At 53.1% G+C, this 23,305-nt stretch overlaps 1 protein-coding gene across 8 annotated transcripts in view; it reads left to right on the top strand.

The window, feature by feature from the left end:
• Positions 1-23,305, top strand: part of CDK5RAP2 (CDK5 regulatory subunit associated protein 2) — a 179,271-nt gene that overhangs the window by 30,434 nt on the left and 125,532 nt on the right. For all 8 annotated transcript variants that reach the window (XM_043453940.1, XM_043453941.1, XM_043453943.1 and 5 more), the window contains 6 exons: positions 2,577-2,653; positions 12,831-12,954; positions 15,773-15,927; positions 19,842-20,004; positions 21,147-21,200; positions 22,047-22,166. In XM_043453940.1, coding sequence (XP_043309875.1) covers positions 2,577-2,653; positions 12,831-12,954; positions 15,773-15,927; positions 19,842-20,004; positions 21,147-21,200; positions 22,047-22,166 — 693 coding nt within the window. The remainder of the gene's footprint in view (positions 1-2,576; positions 2,654-12,830; positions 12,955-15,772; positions 15,928-19,841; positions 20,005-21,146; positions 21,201-22,046; positions 22,167-23,305) is intronic.

Below are 23,305 nucleotides of genomic sequence, written 5' to 3'. Positions count from 1 at the left end.
CTGCTCCGTGAGATGGGTTTTGAACCTGGGTCTGCTGCCTCACTGTCCTATGCAGTTTCAGCTCTTCTTTTTCCATTGCTTGGCTAGATGGCTTGATTTGATTATACTTTTATTTAAATTTTAATTTTTTGGATAGGTGTACATGGCTCAGAATCAAAAAGTGTAGAAAGTATACACTGGAAAGACTTCCTTCCACCCTTGTCTCCTGGTTCCCTAGATCTAACCAATATGATTAATTCTTCAGGCAGAGAAATGTGATGTGTGTGCAAGCAGCCATTGTGTGTGTGTATATTATGTATCAACGCCCTTTTTACATAAATGTGAGCATGTTCTGCTTTGATATTAATAATATCTTGCATATCGTTCCTTAATAGTGGTTTAAGAGCTTCTTCATTTTTATAATGATATTCCATTTGATACTTATATGGTGTCTTGATTTTCGGTTTAGAAAATATGATCACCATGTATATAAGTTTATAGCTTGAAGTATTAGGCTTGCAAAAAATAATCTCGCGGACATGTTAGCCGTGTCGTCTTTTAAATTCGCTGGTCTGGGGCTGCCCGTTGGTTCATCAGAAAGCAAACCACTTAGAACATGTGACATCACCTGTTACGTAGAAGCTCTCTGCCCTTCAGAGAGCTGGAAGAGGAATCTTCTCTTTGAGGGGGTTTCTGCAGTTTTCCCAAAACCACAGTTGAAGACGTTGTGTGCGGTCACTCACTGTCCTCTGTGCAGAGGTCGGTGTTTCTAGGAAAAGCTCTGCAGAGATGACCTCCGTAGTCTCCGTTTTTTGGCAGTGAAGAAAATGACGAGGCCTGAGCCCTGTCTCCCCACCCGTCTCATTTGTTAGCTCATCCAGTCCTCGAATCCACCAGGGCAGCTGGGCCTCGTGTTTGCCGCGTGACCCCCTGCGGGATCTGAGAGGGGAGTAAGGGCTGTTTCTTCCTTTTCTTTTTTAAGATTTTTTTTTTCCCCTTTGTGATGAGAACTTTTTTTTTTTTTGTAATATTTATTTATTTGTCTGCATCTTGTGGCACATGGGGTCTTTGTTGTTGCATGCGGGGTCTTTTTAGTTACATCATCCAAGATCTTTCACTGTAGCTTGCAGGCTCTAGTTCCCTGGCTAGGGATCGAACCTTGGCCGCCTGTGTTGGAAGTGAGGACTCTTAGCCACTGGACCATCAGAGAAGTCCCTCGGGCTTGTGTTTCTAAGGTCAATTACAGGCTCGCACCTCCGCTTTCGTGTTGGATATGAGCAAGAAGGCAGGGGCTGTGTCTGCCTTGCCTACCACGGTGGCCTCGACGCTCACCCGGGGCTCGGCCTGTCACAGGGGTTGGTGTGTGTCCATCATGTGAAGGAACGAGTGGACGAGCATCTGCTGACTCAGCGCGGCTTCTGCCCAGTAAAGAGTGGAGACAGAATTTGAAGCCAGGTCTGGCATCGTTGACTCAATGGACGTGAGTTTGAGCAAACTCTGGGACATAGTGAAGGCCAGGGAGGCCTGGCGTGCTGCAGTTCACAGGGTTGCCAAAAGTCAGACACGACTGAGCGGCTGAACAGTTGGCAAGTCCCACGGCCGTGGCCTTTCCATCCTGGCTGACTTCTCCCCTTCGGGGCTGCTTGGCTGAAAGGGAGGCATGTCCTCTGAGATTGTAAATTGTACTGGAAATGTTATTTTTATTTACAGTGATACACATGTATTAGGGAATAGAATGTCGGGTTGGTGTACATTATTAGAATAAAGCAGGTGCAGGATTACAGAAATCTTGGATTTACAGCAGCCCTCCGTAGACTACACCCTTGGTCTACACTCCGTAGACTACAGCCTCTGTGCTGGGTGACTTCATCTAATCCGTCTGAGGACTTTGGGGAACTGGTTCTCAAAGCCTGTCTCTGCCCCACAGCCTCATCTTGTGATCCATGTGCCAAAGATCCTGCCTTTGGGTTGTCACAGGAGTTACAGGCCCACGGCCTTGTGTGTCTGCCTCTGTCCCCGTCAGTTAAGAGGAAGAGAGCCCATGGTGTCCCCTCTAGGCAGCGGGCCCCGTGTAGTCACGGCTCTTTGGGAAGGGGGTACCCTGAAATCTCACACTGAAATGAGACAGGCAGTGATGTGGCTTCCCATCCACATGTTGTTTGGAAGCTGCAACACGTTCCCACTGCTCCAACCACCACATGCATGACTGTAAACAGCCAGAAGTAATTGCCTTGGAATGGGAAAAACAAACTGCAGAATTGCTTGTAAATTTGCTTGGCGGAGGGCAAACAATTTTTAAATCAGCCTCACTTGTATGACATTTATGCCTCAATGTTTGAGTGCTCTGGCTGTTAGATGCTTGGAAAATTTACATAATTGTTCCAAGCCTTGAGAAATCCAGGGCTCTCTTTGGAGCCCACCAGTGTTTAATAATCCCCTTTTCCCTGCGCTCCAAGGCTAATGAGGGTTTCAGTCTAACATCTGCCCGTTACGAGCATCGCGGAGCCAGTTCATGCTGATGGCGTGTTCCCCACTAAAGGCATTCGGATGGCCTGTGTTTCACACGGTTTCTTTTCTCTCCTGATCTTGTCCCGAAGAACATCGAGCTCAAGGTGGAAGTAGAGAGTCTGAAGCGGGAGCTGCAGGAGAGAGAGCGGCTGCTCATCAAAGCCTCGTGAGTACCTGTTCCCCCCTCTTGGGCCTGGTGGCGGTGGCGGGCTGCGCTCAGAGAAGAGAGCCTTGAGTCTCTAAGCCAGTTGCTCTCAGTACTCTTTGTGACCCCGTGGACGGCAGCACAGCAGGCTTCCCTGTCCTTCACCGTCTCCCGGGGTTTGCTCACACTCATGTCCATGGAGTCGGTGATGCTCTCTGAGTATCTCATCTATCTAACCATTTCCTATAAGTATGTTACAAAAACAGGACATAGGAAATGCGCTGATGGTGAGTGTGCAGCGTGATGCTCTTCACGGAGCAGGCACCGTGAAGCAAGCACTGGCCGCCGTCCAGACCACAGACCAGGAGGTCATCAGCCCCCGGGCCGTTTCCTTTGTGCTCCCGGGACGTACACTCCGCTGCAGAGATCACCTCTGCGCTCGCCACGGGCACCCGCGTTGCTCAGCTCTGCCTGTGTGTTTGAACTCAGAAGGAGCCATCTGCCGCGCACCCGCCCTTTTGTGTCTGGCCTCTCCCCTTAGGGATGTGTCTGTGCGATCCATCTACACAGTCAGTTACCGCCGCAGCTCGTTCGTTCTCATCTCTGTGAAAGGCCGAGGGCCTGGGAGTCTTAGAGAGACCCCCGAGCTGGGTGAGGCATGGGGGCAGGGCGTGGGGCTCCAGCCAGAGTAACTCATTTTTGTGTGTGTTTTCTGTACTAGGGTCCCTTGTAGTATTTCATTAAAGGAAGGGCTCTACTGCATTAAACAAATTAAAAACTAATATTTTAATCAATCAGTTAATTAATTTAAATATTTATTGAACAGCAATCATAGTTCCGAGAAGAGTCTGTATCTCAAGTTGGTTATTCATTCGTTCATAAACATTTCTTAGGTAAATGTGCTGAGGATTTGAAAAGAGACTTCCCTTTTCTCAGGAGCGCCTGGGCAGTGGGTGAGCTTGTAAGTGGGGTGTGATGGGGTGCAATGACAGAGGGCGTTTATGAGCAGGGGGGTGACACGAGAGTGCGCTGAGTTTCACTTGAGAGATGATGGAGACTCCCTGGAGCTGACCCACCGAGGACCTGGCTGGAAGCTCGTGTGGTCGCGCTTTGGCGGCCCCAGCGGCAGAGCTCCTCGGCGGCCCGGGGCACAGCGGCCCTGCGAGGGCTTCACCAGGGGTCCAGTGGTGAAGAATCTGCCTGCAAGGTGGGAGATGCAGGTTCGATCCCCGTGTTGGGAAGATCCTCTGGAGAAGGAAATGGCAACCCACTCCAGTATTCTTGTCTGGGAAATCCCATGGACAGAGGGTCCTGCTGTCCATGGGGTCACAAACAGTTGGATGACCAAGCGGCTGAAACACGCCCACTGCTGCGCTGCGCTGGGCCGGCCTCCACGGTCCCTGTTACTGTCTCCATCCACAGCCAGCGTGGACAGCTGTGGGCTTGGAGGAGACTGGAGGCCCCGGTCCAGGCTTCTCGGGGCTACGCTGACCTTGCACACGTGGTATCTTCTCCTGAGTGAGTGATGAGTGAATGAACAAACCGGACTAACCCGTTGGTTTTTGTCTGCTCTTTCCTCTTCTCTGTGCCGTGTGGCCTGCGGGATCTCGGCTTCTCCTGGAGCCCAGGTGCACGGCAGTGACAGCCCCGAGTCCTAACCACTGGGCTGCCAGGGGAGTCCCTTAATACACTGTTTTCGTTGGTTGCTTTTGTCCTTGTTTGGAAGCAACATCGTTCTCTGGGCAGGAAGTCAAATCGACATTACCAAGCCTGCGAGCCAGTAGTAGAATTCGGTCTGTTACATACTCAGCGCCCTGCCTGCTGCGGATCTTGGCCAGGACGTGTTTCTTGCCAGTCGTGTGTACACAGAGACCCAGACTCACAAAGGCCACGCGCACGCCTCGATAACAGCACACCGGGCTGAGCGTTCCCTGGCTGGTGCCCACGTCTCTACGCATTGATTCCCCAAGTGCCTAGACTGCAGTTTGGGGCCCTTTCTTGATCTGATCAGCTTAATTAATTTATTCAAAAAATATTTATCAAGCAGTTGTTATGTGTGGTACTGGCCTAGGTTCCTGAGAATAGAGCGGTGATCCAGACAGACAGGCTGGGGCTCACATTCTGGAAGCAGTGATGGGGATCAAATACCTGGAAACGTAGGTCTGTAAATACAAATTGGGACAAGGGCTCAGAGGAGAAAGGGCGCCGTGAGAACAAGCGCAGCGGCCGCAGGTCTGTAACTAGAGGTCTGTAGCAGGGAAGGTAGCATTTGCGATGAGACCTGGGGGTGAGGAGGCCTTAACCAGGGGAAAGAGGGGAGAGTCTTGAAGGAGAAGGGAGTGTGCAGGTCTCAGGTGACCCCACACGCCTAGGGGCTCGTCCTCGTCTTGCAGGGTCTTGAGGTCACGCTGGAGATGTTGGTCTTTATCCTGAGATCCCACGGAAAACAGTCATGAGTTTTAAGCCACTGACACAATCAGGGCTTTGTTTTTGTTTTTTTATTTTAAAGGTCACTCTGGAGGCCAAGTGGGGACCGTTCTGTGGGGGAGCCGGGGTGGAGGCAGGGAGGCGAGTTAGGAGGCGAGTCCAGCAGTTGAGCTGAGAGGTAGGGGACGAGCTGCTGGCAGGATTGGGCGGACGTTCGGGAAGCGGAGTCCCCTCGGCTGGGGACGGGGTGGGCAGGGCGATGTCAGGAGGCCTCCCGGGGCGGAGTTTCTCCCTTGGGATTTTCACGGTGACTGCACTGCTCCCGCTTGCTCTCCACCAGCGCCTCACTCCAGATGGCACACAGATGCTAAGCTTGTCCTGCCCCTGTCGCTCGGGCTTTGCTGCTTCCCGTTCGCTCCTGGCCCCAGTGACTCTCCTGTCGCCTCCCCGCCATAGAGGCCCAGGCTGAGTCCCGTGGCTGCCGGTGGCCACGCCTCAGCCTCTTCGCAGACGCCTCTGGCTACAGTGACGACCCCACGTGTATGCGACAGTGCATGCATGTGACACCGCGTGTATGCGACACCGCATGTATGCGACAGTGCATGTATGTGACGGTGCATGTATGCGACACCGCGTATATGTGACAGTGCATGTATGTGACAGTGTGTGTATGCGACAGTGTGTGTATGCGACAGTGTGTGTATGTGACAGTGCATGTATGTGACAGTGTGTGTATGCGAAACCACATGTATGCGACACCGTGTGTATGTGACCCCGCGTGTATGTGACACCGCGTGTATGCGACAGTGCGTGTATGACACAGTGCGTGTATGCGACAGTGCGTGTTTGCGACACCGCGTGTATGCGACAGTGTGTGTATGCGACACTGCGTGTATGCGACACCGCGTGTATGCGACAGTGCGTGTATGAGACAGTGCGTGTATGCGACCCCGCGCGTATGCGACAGTGCGTGTTTGCGACCCCGGTGTATGCGACAGTGCGTGTTTGCGACACCGCGTGTATGCGACAGTGCGTGTTTGCGACACCGCGTGTATGCGACAGTGCGTGTTTGCGACACCGCGTGTATGCGACAGTGCGTGTTTGCGACACCGCGTGTATGCGACACCGCTTGTATGCGACAGAGCGTGTATGCGACACCGCGTGTATGCGACAGTGCGTTTGCGACAGTGCGTGTTTGTGACAGTGCGTGTTTGCGACACCGCGTGTATGCGACAGTGCGTGTTTGCGACACCGCGTGTATGCGACACCGCTTGTATGCACCAGAGCGTGTATGCGACACCGCGTGTATGCGACAGTGCGTTTGCGACACCGCGTGTATGCGACAGTGCGTGTTTGCGACAGTGCATGTTTGCGACACCGCTTGTATGCGACAGTGCGTGTATGCGACACCGCGTGTATGCGACAGTGCATGTTTGCGACACCGCGTGTATGCGACACCGCGTGATGCGACACCGCGTGTATGCGACAGTGCGTGTTTGGACACCGCGTGTATGCGACAGTGCGTGTTTGCGACAGCACGTATATGCGACAGTGCATGTTTGCGACCTCGCGTGTATGCGACACGCGTGTATGTGACAGTGCATGTTTGCGACACCACGCGTGTTTGCGACACCGCGTGTATGCGACAGTGCGTGTTTGCGACACCGCGTGTATGCGACACCGCTTGTATGCGACAGAGCGTGTATGCGACACCGCGTGTATGCGACAGTGCGTTTGCGACAGCGTGTATGGACAGTGCGTGTTTGCGACAGTGCGTGTTTGCGACACCGCGTGTATGCGACAGTGCGTGTTTGCGACACCGCGTGTATGCGACACCGCTTGTATGCGACAGAGCGTGTATGCGACACCGCGTGTATGCGACAGTGCGTTTGCGACACCGCGTGTATGCGACAGTGCGTGTTTGCGACAGTGCATGTTTGCGACACCGCTTGTATGCGACAGTGCGTGTATGCGACACCGCTTGTATGCGACAGTGCGTGTATGCGACACCGCGTGTATGCGACAGTGCATGTTTGCGACACCGCGTGTATGCGACACCGCGTGTATGCGACAGTGCGTGTTTGCGACACCGCGTGTATGCGACAGTGCGTGTTTGCGACAGCACGTATATGCGACAGTGCATGTTTGCGACCCCGCGTGTATGCGACACCGCGTGTATGCGACAGTGCATGTTTGCGACACCGCGTGTATGCGACAGTGCGTGTATGCGACAGTGCGTGTATGCGACACCGCGTGTTTGCGACACCGCGGGTATGCGACACTGCGTATATGCGACAGTGCATGTTTGCGACCCAGCGTGTATGCGACAGTGCATGTTTGCGACCCCGCGTGTATGCGACTGCGTGTTTGCGACACCGCGTGTATGTGACAGTGCGTGTATGCGACAGTGCGTGTTTGCAACACCGCGTGTATGCGACAGTGCGTGTATGCGACACCGCGTGTATGCGACAGTGCGTGTTTGCGACACCGCGTGTATGCGACACCGCATGTATGCGACAGTGCGTGTATGCGACACCGCGTGTATGCGACAGTGCGTGTATGCGACAGTGCGTGTATGCGACACTGCGTGTATGCGACAGTGCGTGTATGCGACGGTGCGTGTATGCGACACCGGGTGTATGCGACACCGGGTGTATGTGACACCGCGTGTATGCGACAGTGCGTGTATGTGACAGTGCGTGTATGTGACACCGCGTGTATGCGACAGTGCGTGTATGCGACACCGCGTGTATGCGACAGTGCGTGTATGTGACAGTGCGTGTATGCGACACCGGGTGTATGCGACACCGCGTGTATGCGACACCGGGTGTATGCGACACCGGGTGTATGTGACACCGCGTGTATGTGACACCACGTGTATGCGACACCGCGTGTATGCGACAGTGCGTGTATGCGACAGTGCGTGTATGCGACACCGGGTGTATGCGACAGTGCGTGTATGTGACAGTGCGTGTATGTGACACCGCGTGTATGCGACATTGCGTGTATGCGACAGTGCATGTATGTGACAGTGCGTGTATGCGACACCACCTGTATGTGACAATGTGTGTATGTGACACCGTGCGTATGCGACAGTGCGTGTATGCGACACCGCGTGTATGCGACAGTGCATGTTTGCGACCCAGCGTGTATGCGACAGTGCATGTTTGCGACCCCGCGTGTATGCGACTGCGTGTTTGCGACACCGCGTGTATGTGACAGTGCCGTGTATGCGACAGTGCGTGTTTGCAACACCGCGTGTATGCGACAGTGCGTGTATGCGACACCGCGTGTATGCGACAGTGCGTGTATGCGACACCGCGTGTATGCGACAGTGCGTGTTTGCGACACCGCGTGTATGCGACACCGCATGTATGCGACAGTGCCTGTATGCGCACACCGCATGTATGCGACAGTGCGTATGCGACAGTGCATGTTTGCGACCCAGCGTGTATGCGACAGTGCATGTTTGCGACCCCGCGTGTATGCGACTGCGTGTTTGCGACACCGCGTGTATGCGACACCGCGTGTATGCGACAGTGCGTGTATGCGACAGTGCGTGTATGCGACACCGCGTGTATGCGACACCGCGTGTATGCGACAGTGCGTGTATGCGACAGTGCATTTATGCGACACCGGGTGTATGCGACACCGCGTGTATGCGACACCGGGTGTATGCGACACCGGGTGTATGTGACACCGCGTGTATGCGACACCGCGTGTATGCGACAGTGCGTGTATGCGACAGTGCGTGTATGCGACACCGGGTGTATGCGACAGTGCGTGTATGCGACAGTGCGTGTATGTGACACCGCGTGTATGCGACATTGCGTGTATGCGACAGTGCATGTATGTGACAGTGCGTGTATGCGACACCACCTGTATGCGACAATGTGTGTATGTGACACCGTGCGTATGCAACAGTGCGTGTATGCGACACCGCGTGTATGCGACAGTGCGTGTATGTGACAGTGCGTTTATGCGACACCGCCTGTATGCGACAATGTGTGTATGTGACACCGTGCATATGTGACAGTGCGTGTATGCGACATCGCGCATACGCGACAGTGCGTGTATGTGACCCCGCATGTATGCGACAGTGCGTGTATGCGACCCCGCGTGTATGCGACCCCACGTGTATGCGACAGTGCATGTTTGCGACACCGCGTGTATGCGACACCGCGTGTATGCGACAGTGCGTGTATGTGACAGTGCGTGTATGCGACACCGCCTGTATGCGACAATGTGTGTATGTGACACCGTGCGTATGTGACAGTGCGTGTATGCGACATCGCGCATACGCGACAGTGCGTGTATGTGACCCCGCATGTATGCGACAGTGCGTGTATGCGACCCTGCGTGTATGCGACAGTGTGTGTATGCGACACCGCACAGTTGATAAGATGCTTTCAGGTTCCCTTGCCGTCCATCATTATCCTGGGAGCTAGGCAGCTTTCTCGGATAAACCTCCCTTTTGTCGGGCGCAGTTCAGGCCTGGAGAAGGGAAAGAGCGCAGCAAAACTGCTTGGAGAGACCCGAGCTGGAATCAGGACTCGAGGCCCTGACTTGTACCCCAGCGCTGAGTTTCGGGCACTTTATTTTCCTGCGTGTGACTCTTACTTCTCCAGCATGACTACACCTGGAGAGGCCCCGAGTCTGGTCCCCTACCTGAGTGGAGGTGGGCCCGTGGAAAGGGCAGGGGTCCTGGGTTGGCCCGGCCAGTGGCCGGGTCTTTAGCTTCTGAGTCTTGGCTTCTCCGCTGTTGCTGCTTCCTGGAGCCTTTGTGCAGATGACCCACCACGGCTCTGCGCCACGTCCACCAAGCATCTGCTGAGGGTGCCTGTCCTGACCCTGAACTGCCCAGCATCTGTTACAGGAAAAGCCCTTGCCTTTCCTAAAGAACCACAACTAGGATAGAAAGAATCAAGAGGAAATGTTGAGGGCTAAAAAGGATAGCGGGAGTGGTGTTCCCAGAAAGTTCTTTCTTGTATTGGGTGGAAAGCTGGGTTAGATCCGCTTCTCTAAACCCTTTCTCTCCTTTGGTCTTGCTGTCTGTCTCCTCTCTTGCCCCAGATTCTGTGGTTTCTATAAAGAAAGAAGGAGAGAACTAGTATTTTTTCAGAAGCGCATTTTTAATTGGAAGATAATCGCGTTTCAGTGTTGGTTTCTGATGTACAGCAGCGAGAATCAGCTGTGAGTTCACATGTGACGCTCCCTCTTGAGCTTCCCTCCCATCTTCTGAGAACTAACATTTGTTGAGGTCCTGCTTTGGCCCAGATCCTAGGCCTGGTGCTTGACACGCTTTATCGCTTCTGATTTTATAACAGCTACTTGAGGCAGCCAGTATTCCCATCTGAGTGAAGAGAAACCTGAGGCTCAGTGGACGGGAGGACTTGCCCAGTTCTTCTGGCCACAGAACTGGAGCTGGTCTCCTCTGGAGCTCGCTCCGCCTTGCCGTGGAGTAAACATATATGTTTGCTGGTTTTCTATTATTATATTTCTCAGTTACAAGAAGGGGACATTAAGAACAAAAGCAGACATATTGTCAGAGTAAATTTTATCTCTGTGGCTTTAAAACACAAACAAAAATAATAATTCCATTAGTAGGGGAAAATCGCACCATACTGCTGAGTATAAATTTTATTGCTTCAGTAACTGTAAAATACAAAGATGATAAATGAAAAGTTGGAACATTTATTATTGGGAATACATTTTAGTGGCATACTAAAATGCGACCGAATTGAATAACGCCAGCACTTGTTAAAAGCTGCAGTCAGCCTCTTGACCACGTGTGCGATTCAGACTGGGGCTGGTGTTTGCACCCGCTGGCTGTGGGGGGCTGGCGCAGGTGGAGGGGAGGGGAGTGGAACAAGCAATTCTCTAGAGAAGTTCCTGTAAAACCGAAGGGGTGAAACATTTGTGGTAGTCAGGGAAGTTCGGGATTGGAAAAATCCTGTGTTCAAGGCTCAGGAGGGGAAAGCTTTTAAAAGAGAAATCTTTCAGCCATGTATACTGCCTCTTGAGGAGTGGTAGAAATCACTGTGAGTCATTGTGAATTCCAGACAGCCCTGATCAGGAAATGATGGAGGGGAATGGGGCGGCGGGGCTGAGGACATCTCATGGCATTAACCGGGAGGTGGCCGTGGTGGCCTTAGTCTCAGCCGGAGAGGTTCTGTTCTCAGCTCAGACTCCCACCGAGGCGGGCAGCGAGGCCGCTCAGAGCCGCCCAGCAGGGGCCAGCACCGCGGTCCTCGGGGACTCGGCCTAGCAGGCAGCACTCAGCTCAGAGAGGAGCGACGGCGTGTTAGCACGTTAGTTCTAAGAGGTAATCATCTCGTTTTTCAAATGAGGAAACCGAGGTGTAAGAGGTAATTTGCCCAGAGTCACACTGAGGGCGTAATAGAGTCAGCATTTGGAAGCAGATCTGTTCAGCCCCAGAGTCCCTGTTCTTTCTTTGCAGTTGTTCACATTGAATTCCATTAAAATGATATCATGACACGGGGGGGCCTTCTGAAGGCCTGTTGGTAAAAGGGAGCAAGATGTGAATAAAGTCTTTATTCGTAGGCGACTTGAGTCTGAGACTTGGACGGCAAGTGTGGCCCTCTTGACTCTCCATTGTTCTCAGTCAGAAACGCACATGGCCTGTACATGTGAGTGTCTGATCACGTGACTCCCGGTTGGAGAAATGTTATATGCCCTTAAAGTAGGGCACGGGAAGCTGGTGATGAATAGATTTATTCTTTTGCCGTTTTTCTGAAAAACGAGCTTTAGGTGGAGCCGTTTCCTTTATTATTCTGCCTTCCGGAAACCCGCAGTCACTTTGGAAATCCGATGAGACCTGCTCTGAGTCTGTCTCAGAAATTCCCATCTGACCCTGTTTTTCTCTTTTGAGAACCAAAAGGAAAGGCCATCAGTGGTGCTGGCCCCGTGTCCGGTTTCGAGTGCCAGCCCCACCGCCGCTGGTCAGGCGGAGCGGGCGCCCGGTGACGCCCGGCGGCACGAGCTCTGGCTTTTGCGTCGGAGGTGGAGGGGGCGCGGGGAGCGGGTAACCCCCTCCCCTCGGGCCTGCAGTAACGACTGGTGCTCGCAGAGCGGCCTGCTGGCTTTGAGACGCTTCCCTCCAGGGGCCGCCCTTTCCCCTCAGGTCTATTTTCCTTGCTTCCCGATCCCTTTCCTTCTGTCTCTTTCTTTGTGGCTGCACCATGCGGCACCCGTTCCCTGAGCCCCGGCAGCGGCAGCGCGGCGCCTTAACCACGGGGCCGTCGTGGGAGTCCGCTGCGCCCTGCCCCTTGCTCACTGCTCACACCCGCCCTCCGCCCTTCCTGCCAGCGGTGGAGGTGCGCTTGATCGGAAGTCTTGTGCTGGGGATTTGGCCGTAGCTGTCAGAGGCCTTGAAAATGCGCTTATCCTTTAACTTAGTAATTCCGGTTTTAAGAAAATCACTGGATGGTATATGTATATATACACATACACAGATATCACATATACGTATTTTATTTTTTTTACTTTTTTACATATACGTATTTTAATTGAAATATAGTTGGCATATAACATTGTGTAGGTCAAAGGTGTACTGCATGATTGATTTAATACATTTATATATTACATTATTTCTGCTTGTGAATTACAAATGTTTAAAAAAAAACCAAAACTGCTTAGTACGGGTCTGTGGGAGAAGGGACCAGCAAGTACTCTTTGTCTCTCTGGAGCCGCTGGAATCACCGTCTGACCGTCACTCTTGTGCATCTTACGCCTCTGCCTCTTTTCACAGCAAAGCAGTTGAGAGCCTCGCCGGAGGGGGCGGATCTGAAGCTCAGCGGGTGAAGGAGGACGCTCAGAGGAAGGTCCGTCAGGTCGAAGATGTCCTGACCAGGAGGATACACCTCTTAGAAGAGGTGAGTCTGCAAGCCCTGAGGAGACTGTCCTCACAGTGGGTTCATAACAGGGGGGGCAGAACTTTGCTCCTTTTTCCTGTAATCTGTCAGGGTGTCAACAGAAGCAAGAGCCCCCTTACCGAGTACCCCCTGGGCTCCAGCCCTGCTCTGGGCACTGAGCATACGGAATCCACACCCGTGTACCCTGCACGCTGCCCTTTACTGTCCGCATCCTCTCGATGAGGGCGCGGACACGGAAGGACAGAGACACACTAACTAGTCCAAGCTTAATCCCTGGTTAAACGTTGTTTAGTTGCAAAGTGGCGCCCGTCTCTTTGTGGCCCCATAGACTGTCGCCCGCCAGGCTCCTCTGTCCATGGGGTTTCCCAGGTAAGAATCCTGGAGCGGGTTGCCATTTTTTCCCACTCCATGGGATCTTCCCGACCCAGGAATGAAACCCGCGTCTTTGTGTCTCCTGTAAAGCCGCCAGGGAAGCCCCTTTAAGCTTAGAGCTGCTGGTTCTAAAGCCTGTGTTCCGGCTGTCACATCGCCCTTCTTCTCGTCTAGTTCAGCCTCTTTACAGAAGGGGAAGCTGAGGCCCAGCGAGGGACGGGCCCGCCTAATGCAGCTCAGCCCGGAGCCAGGCTTCCCGACTGGCGCAGCCCTGGCCCCCAGAGCCCAGCCTCCGGCCCCCACCCTCCTGTGCTCACTGACCCTCTTCTCGGGCAGCCGCTCGTGTAGCCCCCCCACTGACTCGGCCAGGTGCTCCCCGTGACTGTGGTGGGGGGCAGGAAGCTTCTTGGCCAAAATATATTGTCTCCTAGGTGTTAGAAAGTTTTCTTCATGTTAAGCTAGTACTGAGGAATAATCGCAGCCCTTCATTCTTGATCTTTGAAGTCTGTCATTTCATCTCACTTTCTCTACCTGTAACCTTGTTCTTCTGAGCAGGTAAGAGGGGAGATGACACCTCAGAGCACTTCTGGATGCAAAAAGCAGACCCGCTTGTACTGCGCTTTGGTTGATGATGGTCTTTTCCATTCTTCCTGTTCACAGCAGCCCCAAGGGGGTGTGTAGATCCAAAATACAGATGAGGAGATTGGCTCAGAAAGGGCGGGGAACCTAGTCTGCATCATAAGCAGCTGAGCTGAAAGCAAAAGGAGAATCTTTGGAGCTCAGATTCCGAACTTCAGTTAAAATGGAGTTCTGAGACTTTAGGAAGCTCAGCCTTGGTTTAGTCATCCTAGGTTTCCTGGTTTAGAGCTTCCCTGAGCTTCAGGGTAACGCTGGCCTGAGGTACGGGGTTGGATTCCGGCTCTGTCACTAGTTTGTCACCTTGGGGAAGACAGTTGCCCCTTGAGCCTCAGCTGCCTCGTCTGCGAAATGAGGCCGCAGGTGCCTGCTCTGCAGTGATTGTGATAACTGCGGTGAACCAGCGCTTAACGGGGGCTCGCCACGCCTGAGACGCCGCATGTCGCACCCACGAAGGGTTTCCTAGCCTTCTCATACACGGATTTAGCTCCCCCCTGCAGTAACTGTATGAGGCAAATGCTTTTACTGTCCCTCTTTAAAAACAATCCTGGTGACGTGGGCGCAGAGCGAGTGCCGGGTGGTCTGCCTGCCGAGCTTCCGCTCTGAGCTGCCCGTCTGTCTCACAGGATATAACGTCCTAGAGTGGAGTGAGGATCACAGATAATGTAAATAAAGCTCCTTGCTCAAAGCCCGGCATCAGTAGGCACTCACCAAATAATAGATTTTGCTGTTTTTTGTCTCAGAATATTGGTAAGTTTCCCCAGCTGCCATCGAGATCACCAGGCTCTCACCCTTGGGAAGGCGGTGGTGGAGGACTCAGTGTGGATGCAGGGGGCCGGGCGGGGGGAGGCCAGCATTTTTGGAGCCTCCTGGGATGCTGCAGGCATGTGACAGGGTCTCCCAGCAGCTCCAGAGAGATGGTGGTTATCCGTTCTCTGTGTTTTAGTTAGTTATCTGGCTGCACCAGGTCCTCGGTGTGGCAGGCGGGACCTTCAGTTGCGGATGTGGGCTCCAGGATCGAACCCTGGCCCCCTGCATTGGGAGCTCATAGTCTCAGCCTCTGGACCGCCAGGGAGGTCCCGCTCCCTGTCTTACAGGTTGGGAAACAGGCTCAGGGAGGTTAAGGGGCTACGCGAGGTCACCCAGCAAGTAAGTGGGAGGGCTGGGCTTTGAGCCCAGTTCCATCTGACTTTCCTCTTTGTGGCGCAGTCAGAGGCTGCCGGCCTGAGGGCTCGGAGATTCAGATAGGATATCAGGTCACTTTCCTGAGTACCAGGACCTTTCCCCTCACCCAACGGTCTAGACAGTTTCCCTCTTGGCTTCTCTGAGCTCTCAGGAAGAACATAGAGATTTTCACCACCTAAATCACCTTGGAGGTTTAGGAAGTGTACTTTCGAGTTGTGTAGTCATTATCTTAAAAAAAAAATAGTGAGGGGGCAGTGGGGTGTGGGATGAATGTGTATGGAGATGATGGTGACTCTTAGGAATTTATGTATGTTTAGGTATTGAGAAGCACATTCCTATTCGTACTCAGTGAAGCTGTAAATATTGATCCGATTTTTCAAAACCCCAAATACGGTGCTTGTAGAGTCTTTTCTGTTGGAAATGCCTATTATTCTTCAGGATATAAGAGGGGGAAAATGGCTGGTAAATGTATTTATTACTGATTCTCCCCATGTGTAGTACAATTCAGGGAGGGGAAATGTGCCGGAGAAAAAGTCATAAATATTTATATTTTAATCCAATTTCCTTTCAAAATGTTCCCAATTGTATTGAAAAACTGCATCAAATGCATTTAATTTAACTCTAGGATGTGAAAGCCGCCCAAGCAGAACTGGAAAAGGCCTTTGCTGGGACAGAATCAGAGAAGGCTCTTCGACTGAGCTTGGAAAGCAAGCTTTCAGAGATGAAGAAGATGCGCGAGGGGGACCTGGAGATGGCTGTGGTCCTGGGAGAGAAGGACAGGTGGGCCCGCACCCCTGTGAGGCTCTGACGTCCTTTTATCTGGCGGCATGATCCCCTACAGGGCCTCCCAGCTGGCCCTAGTGGTAAAGAACCCACCTGCCAGTGTAGGAGACACGAGACATGGGTTCCATCCTTGGGTTGGGAAGACCCCCTGGAGAAGGAAATGGCAGCCCGCTCCAGTACTCTTGCCTGGAGAATCCCATGGACAGAGGAGCCTGGTGGGCTGCAGTCCACGGGGTCACAAAGAGTTGGACACGGCTGCAGTGTCTTAGCATAGCACGGCATGATCCAAAACAAGGGAAGGAGTTATCCCCTTCCTATCCTTGTTCCCTTCTTTTTCTACTTGGTCCCTGTAGTGAGAAAACTAGAGATAAAGTCAGGATAAAAGGAATCGGGTAGTGATATGAGGATAGAGGGTTAGTAGGCAGAAATTCATGCTGAAAAGTTCTGCTCATACTAAATTTAGCATTCAAGTTTTGGCCATAAGCTTCTTGGTAGCCAAAGGAAAAAGGGAAAAACAATCTTGGAAGGCATAGACATATTGTTCACAAGATGAAGCAAGGTAGTAACTTAGGAGACGCCTGCACGTGCAACTGTCTCTCAGGTGGAGAGGCCCCTGCCACCCTCCCCGAAGCCAGCCCTGCATTTTTGCTGGCTCTGGTGTGACCCTCCCAATGGTGGAACGCTCCTGGGGCTAGAGTCAGTGTGTTCCCTCCCTGAAGGCGGCCTGCCCAGGAAGCTAAACTGAGGTCAGAGGTGAGTTCCAAAGCACAGACCTGGATGAACAGGGATCTGTGGTCATGCCCTGGTGAGGTGGAGCCAGATCTGTCACGTGACCGGCCGCCGCTGAGCAGAGCCCTCCCTGGGAGGACCTGGCTTGTGTCCTGGGCTCCTACCACCCTTCCCAAAGGTAGGTGACCTACCTGCTTGCTTTCCTTCAATCTGGCTTTACATCTAGTCTGTGTCTCTAAGGCAGTGGGCCTGGAGGAGCCCTGAAGGTCAAATATGGCCCACAGACACTTATTTTTGGCCTACACAGTATTTTGAAAACTTTCAATTTGTTGCTAACATTAGGAAGAAAAATTTCTAATTTCATGTGAAAATCTAGATTTCCAGTTTCTCTTAAAAACCTACAAGGTGTGGCAGTGATACCACGCACTTCTGAGCGGGACTTAGACGTGGGAACGCAAACCCAGCTAAAACCTAGACTGGGATCTGAACCCACCGTCTTTCAATTAGACTCACTCACCTGGTGTCTGGACTTACAGAGGCTCAGGTTCTTTGTGTCTCAGCTCAGAAGGGATTCAGCGAGAGGCAGAGTGATAGGCAAGAAGTAGATTTATTAATATCAGATGCTTGTGAGAGTTGCAAGTGGTCAGGTGAGAGGGCTCTGTCCCGAGGAGTAAGTGGGCTACAGTTTTATAATCAAAAGAAAGTTGAAGCGGGGGAGGGGAAAGATCGCTTTCTTCCTCATTCTTCTGGTAAACCTCGGGCTTGCGTCACTAGCTCCTCCTCTGTGTTGGGGAGGAGTGTCTGACCCCGAGAGGTCAAACAAGGACTGTCAGCACTGATTATTCAATCAGCAGAAGGTGGGGACTTGTTTTTTCTTTCATTTAATGACCTGGGGCATATTTGTTGCTTTTATTTAGTGAAGCAGGCCTGCTTCATTCCTCAGTGTTTCAGTGGCTTTCCTGAGCTGTCCTCGGCCACGGTGGTCTCCTGAAGTTCCCTGGGTTTGCTCTCTGTCTGTATTCCCTGTGGGCTCAGTCAGTAAAGAGTTCGCCTGCAGTGTGGGAGGCCTGGGTTGAGAAGGTCCCTTAGCGGAGGACATGGCAGCCCACTCCAGTATTCTTGCCTGGAGAATCCCTTGGACAGGGGAGCCTGGTGGGCTGCAGTCCACGGGGCTGCAAAGAGTCGGACGCGACTGAGCGACTGAGCACAGCGCAGCACGTGGTCCGCTCCGGGGGCTTCTGCAGCTGCCTGTGTGGTCCTCCCATCTGTTCCTCGCGGCGGGGCTGGGCCAGGGTCGTGCTGGGCCGAGGCTGCTCCCTTAGCCGGGCAGGTGCTCCGGGTTGGCCACGGTCCGCTCCTCGGTGACTTCGTGGACTGTAGCCTACCGGCCTCCTCTGTCCAAGGGATTCTCCAGGCAAGAGTACTGGAGTGGGTTGCCATTTCCTTCTCCAGGGGATCTTCCTGACCCAGGGATTGAACCTGGGTCTCCCGCATTGTAGGCAGATGCTTTACCATCTGAGCCACCAGGGAAGTCCTCTTAAGTTAACTAAAACACGTCAGTTTTATTGAAGTGTAAGTTAGACGCAGCACGACAAGTCCATTTTAAGTACAGTTGGATGACTTTTTCCTCTCCCGTTGACTGTGTGATGCTTTCAGAGTGAAACCCCAGAGAGCAGTCTTAGTCCTCTTTCCAGGTTTTGGGGGGCATTGCCCCCACGCTGCCTGGTCCCCGCTATGCTCAATTGTTTTCGTCCTTTTGGGGTGCCATGACGAAACGCCACTGATGGGCAGCTTGTGAACAGTGGAAATGCGCTTCTTACAGTTCTGGAGGCTGGGAGTCCAGCGCGCTTGGACCAGGGTCCTGGTCTGGGCCTCGGGCTTTTCGCTGTGCCCCCCGGCCCCTGGCCCGAGGGGACTTCCAACAGCTCCAGTCACGCTGCTGCTCATGAGGCCTCCAACCTCATGACTCTATCTCTTCCCAAAGGCCCCACCTCCGAATCCTAATCCCATCACCTTTAGGGGTTAGGATTTCAGTATAGGACTTGTGTAGGTGGACAGGAATTTTCAGATACTCAATCCGCTTTGCTGGATACTTCAGCTGCTGTCCGCTCACACCTCCCCTTCACCTCCTGCGCCCAGGAAGCTCTCAGACTTCCGAGCCGCTGCTCTTTCTGTCCTCCGAGGTGCTTTCCAGGCCTAGCTAGAAAGACTCTTCTGAGGGTCCTCTAACAAAATGCTAATGCTGAATGTTTTTTTTTTAAAGTAATCACAGCCACTGTTGTTTGTCGAGGTCTGTCGTGTGCCTGGAGCCAGGGAGCATTATAAATAGCTTATCTTCATTCCACATAAGCGAGTTGTCCCCACTTTATAGCTGAGGAAATGCAGACTCAGAGGTTAAATAGCTTGGCTGAGGTCAGGGAGCAGTTCCTACGGGGTAAGCAGTAATTCGGTGACCCAGAGAGGGACGTGCTCTGCTCTACCTGAGGGGGCCTGGCTGACCGTGGCCGGTGAACGGGTGGGCGTCCATCAGGTGGGGGTGGGAGCAGAGCTGTGAGGGGGTTCCAGGTAGCCGGAGTGCGGGCGGCCTCGAGCCTCAGAACGGAGGTCCGCGGAGAGGGTGGCCGTCAGCAGGGCCGCCGGCCGCCTTGGCCCTTAAGCCAAGGCCTTGAGTGCCTTGCTGAGGAGTTGGACCTTTACTTTGGCAGCCAGTCTGTTTTACCCGCTGCCCTGAGCAGCCTGGGAGAGACGCTCTCTGTGTTCTCAGGCTCACTGCGGCGGTTCTGCTTTACTGGTCCCATTTCCCTGTTTCCTTAGTCTTACTGCCAGATCTCCTTGGGAGAGAAGATTTCATGGTCCACCCCCCCCGCCCCCACACACCTGGCCCAAATTCATAATCCGTGGCGGTCGCTAGTGGGGGCTCATGAAAGTCTTTGAGCAGGAGGGTGACTCGATCTGGCCGTGGTCTGGCTGCCGAGCGGTGGACTGACCGCGGCCGGGCTGGAGGTGAGGGGCCGCTGAGGCCCCATGAATTCTGGCCCTTAATCTCCCACATGCAAGATGCAACTCCTCAGTCCTTGGACACGTCTCCTTTGAAGGTGTCTGGCCCCGTTTCCTACCTCCTCCTGCTCCACTGAGCTAAGGGAACAGCTTAGAATTAATATTTAAATTGTGTTCTCTTTCAGACTGATTGAGGAGTTGAAGCTGTCTTTGAAGAGCAAAGACGCTTTAATTCAGTGCCTTAAAGAGGAGAAATCTCAGATGGCATCTCCTGATGAAGCCGCGTCGTCTGGAGAACTCCAAGGACTTTCTGCTGCTCTGAGGGGAGACAGGGAGGGGGAGGCTGAGGTGAGGCGCCGTCACACAGCTGGGGGGGGCGGGGGGGGCTTTAATTACCCGAGCAGACCCCCCAGTGGAAATGAGTGCATACCCGGTCCCCGAAGTTCACACACACTGGCCTTCGAAATATCAGGTCCCTGTTGTCAGCTGAGGAATTAGCAGAAATCCTCCTTTGCCAGGGGCCCTGGCGGTTTTTTTCTTTGCAGTCTCGGGTTTTTGTAGAGATGGTTAAACATGCAGTCCATAGCTGTACGCCTCTGTTTACCATGTGTTAATATGCTGTGGCCTGGGAACTTTATTTTCATCCATGGGACTTTTTGTAGGGTGGTGTTGTGGTACGGACCTGTTTTGTCGCTGGGGATAAAGGCGGGCTTGAGGCCAGCTCTGGTCTGAAGCTTCAGAGGCGGTGGGGAATGGGAGTAACTTGCATCGGGGCCTGGCAGCACTCGAAGCGGGTCAGCGCTGCACCTTAGTTAATCTTGGCGCCTTGCGAGGCGGAGCTCATGGTCCCCTCGTTGAGTGTGGAAACAGCTCGGAGAGTTCTGTTCTCCCCGGCTCCAAGAGGTGGGTCCCTGGCTCAGACCCCGCAGCCCCCCGGGCCCCCTGCCCTCGGTCCAGGGCTCCCACAGCCGGCTGTTTTGAAGCAGGTGGGCAGGCCCGGGGGTGCAGGCAGCCCCGGTGGAAATCTTCTGGTTCTGGTTGGACCCAGGGTGGCTGCGGGTCCGTTCGTGCCCAGGGACGCGTCGAAGTGCATGGAAGGTCTCAGTCTTTCAGTGGAGCAGGCTCGTCTTTGTCCCGACCCAGCCGTGAACCCCCCGCCTCCCTGGCTGCTTTCTGGCTGTGGCGGGCCTGCGTCTGCCCCTCCGCCTGACGCCTCTCGCCCCCCGCGTGCTGCGCAGTAGTGGCTTTTGCCCCATCCGGCAGCTCCTTGGTCCGTGCTCCGTGGGGCTGGTGGTCAGCCAGCGGGGGTTACTTGTCTTTATGTTCTTCCCTCGGGCAGACTTCAGGTGAGACATAAGGAGTGGATGCTTGGGTTCACAAGATCCTCAGCAGCGGGAAACAGAAAGTAAACGAAGTGCTCATTCTCACTGTTCTGGGGGAGCTCCTGGTTTGTGGGTTCCTTCTGGGCACCAATGAATGCCTTTTCTTAGGCTGCACAGATGGAGCGGGAAAAGGAGAGAAATCGCTTTGAAGAGAGGATCCAGGTATGTTGATACAATTTTGAAAATGTCTTGAGGATGTATCCTTCGGCTTTTTTCTGAGTGCAGCAGGTAATTCTGTGTGACGGTAGGTGTCAGTCATTGAGTGCACTGCCTGCCAGTTAAACCTCAGGCACGTGAGAGAGGGTTTGGTAACCTCGGCGATGCCTTGGTGGAGTGGGCATTCCCATTTTGCAGATGTAACCCTTGAGGCTCAGAGAGGTGAGGTCCCATCCCCAGGGTCACAGACTTGAAAGAGGTGTAGCAAGGATTTGGACCCACCAGTCTGACTGCAGAGCCCCTGTTCGGGGGCCCCCCAGTCACAGCTGCTGACGTCTGAGTCACGCCTGCAGCAGAGAAAACGCTTTCATGTCCATCATCTCATTTGATCCTCACAACAGCCTGGGAGGGAGGCAGTGGTGATTAGAAATGAACTCAGACTCTAAATGTGTATATTCAGTCTCCATCAAACCAGATTCTCTGCTAGCTTTTGTAGCATTAAGGAGTGAAATTAATGATCTGGTATTTCTCCCAAATAACCCGGTACGGTTTCCGAGGCTCTGCTGTGACTGAATCCAGGCTCCAGAAGGCACTAGAGTCCTTCCCGTGGGAGTAGCTGTCATCATCCTAACTGATTTGATTCCCTTTCTCCACCCATCCCCGTCGCCGGAAGCGGTAACACGGTAACTGGGAGCTGATGCCGCGACGCTCAGCACTACTTGGAAACATTAATCACAGGTTGACAGGAAGAAGATAGAATAACTGCGTTTGAGTGTGCTCTTAAAGATATATTTACAGTGCATTTTGGTTAGAACGCATCAACTTAGTGAATCTCTTTCTAATCTAATTTAGGCACTTCGGGAAGACCTGAGAGAGAAGGAAAGAGAAATTGCTACGGAAAAGAAAAATAGTTTAAAGAGGGATAAAGCCATTCAGGGTCTAACCATGGCATTAAAGGCGAAGGAAAAAGAGGTATGTTGGGTACACCCGAAGTGAGATTTTTCTTTGTTAGCTTCTGTGACTGGCCTGTCTTACCCTAAATTTTTAGCTGTAGGTATAAAGTTTATAAGAGAGCTGAGATGAGTACGGAAAGTAGGGGAAGGGTTGTATTGTCTGTTAGAAGTTCTTCTGTAGAGGCTAATCCAGGGATGTCCAGTATGAATATAATGTGAGTTACAGATGGAATTTAAAATTTTCTAGCAGCCACATTGAAGTAAAAGGAAACAAGTGAAGTTCGAATGTTATCCTTTCACCATGTAAGCCAGAAAACAAAAATAATAATGAGGTAGTTACCATTTTTAAACTCGGACTTTTGTCTTTGAAGTCCGAATAGGCTTAGCACATCTCAAGTCAGACAGACCACATGTCAAGTGCCCAAGAGCCCCAGTGGCTAGTGGCTACCTTGTTGAAGAGTAGGTCCAGTCCTTTGAAAGACAGTAGAAAATTGAGATAGTGGTGTTTTGGGAGACAGGGCCGTGACTGACATCTCACCTGGTGTTCACAGGCTCCTCCGCGTTGGTCCTTTCTAGCCAGACCCAGCACCTCCGTCCCCGCCCTCATCCCGCCATGAGGCTCCACTCTGTCTTGCTTTTGTCTGCGTTGGTGGTACCACCGTATCCCCGGTCACCCCAGCCGGAAGTCCCCCTTGACTTTTGCTACCGGCCTGCTGCCCTGGGGATCCAAGGTGGTGACCGATGGTTCTTTGTGTTCTTGCGGTTGTGAGGATCGTGATCTAATGGTTCTTTGTGTTCTTGCGGTTGTGAGGATCGTGATCTATTACGCATCAGTCACTGCTCTGCACAGATACAGAGAAGGAAGCGCAGCTCTGCCGGCAAGTCTCGTGGAGACAAAAGGCGTTGTGAGGTGCTGTGACTGCGGGACACGCAGGGGGCTTTGGGGCTGGAGGGAGCGGGCCTGGCCCAGCTCGGAGAGGACGTGGGCGCGCCACCGCAGGCGCCCTCGGTGACTTCTGGGGCTTCTGGGCAGCGCAGCGGAGTGCCTCCTCTGGGAGCAGGTGCCTGGGCTGAGCCTTAGAGGAGGACCAAGCGTTAGGTGGGAAGGCAGGTGGAGACGCGGAAGGCCTCTCGTGCAGAGGAGAGAACATTGGCCAG

This window comes from Cervus canadensis, chromosome 30 (genome assembly GCF_019320065.1).
Source record: "Cervus canadensis isolate Bull #8, Minnesota chromosome 30, ASM1932006v1, whole genome shotgun sequence".
Lineage (NCBI taxonomy): Eukaryota > Metazoa > Chordata > Mammalia > Artiodactyla > Cervidae > Cervus > Cervus canadensis.
This window is presented reverse-complemented; position numbering and strand designations above follow the sequence as displayed.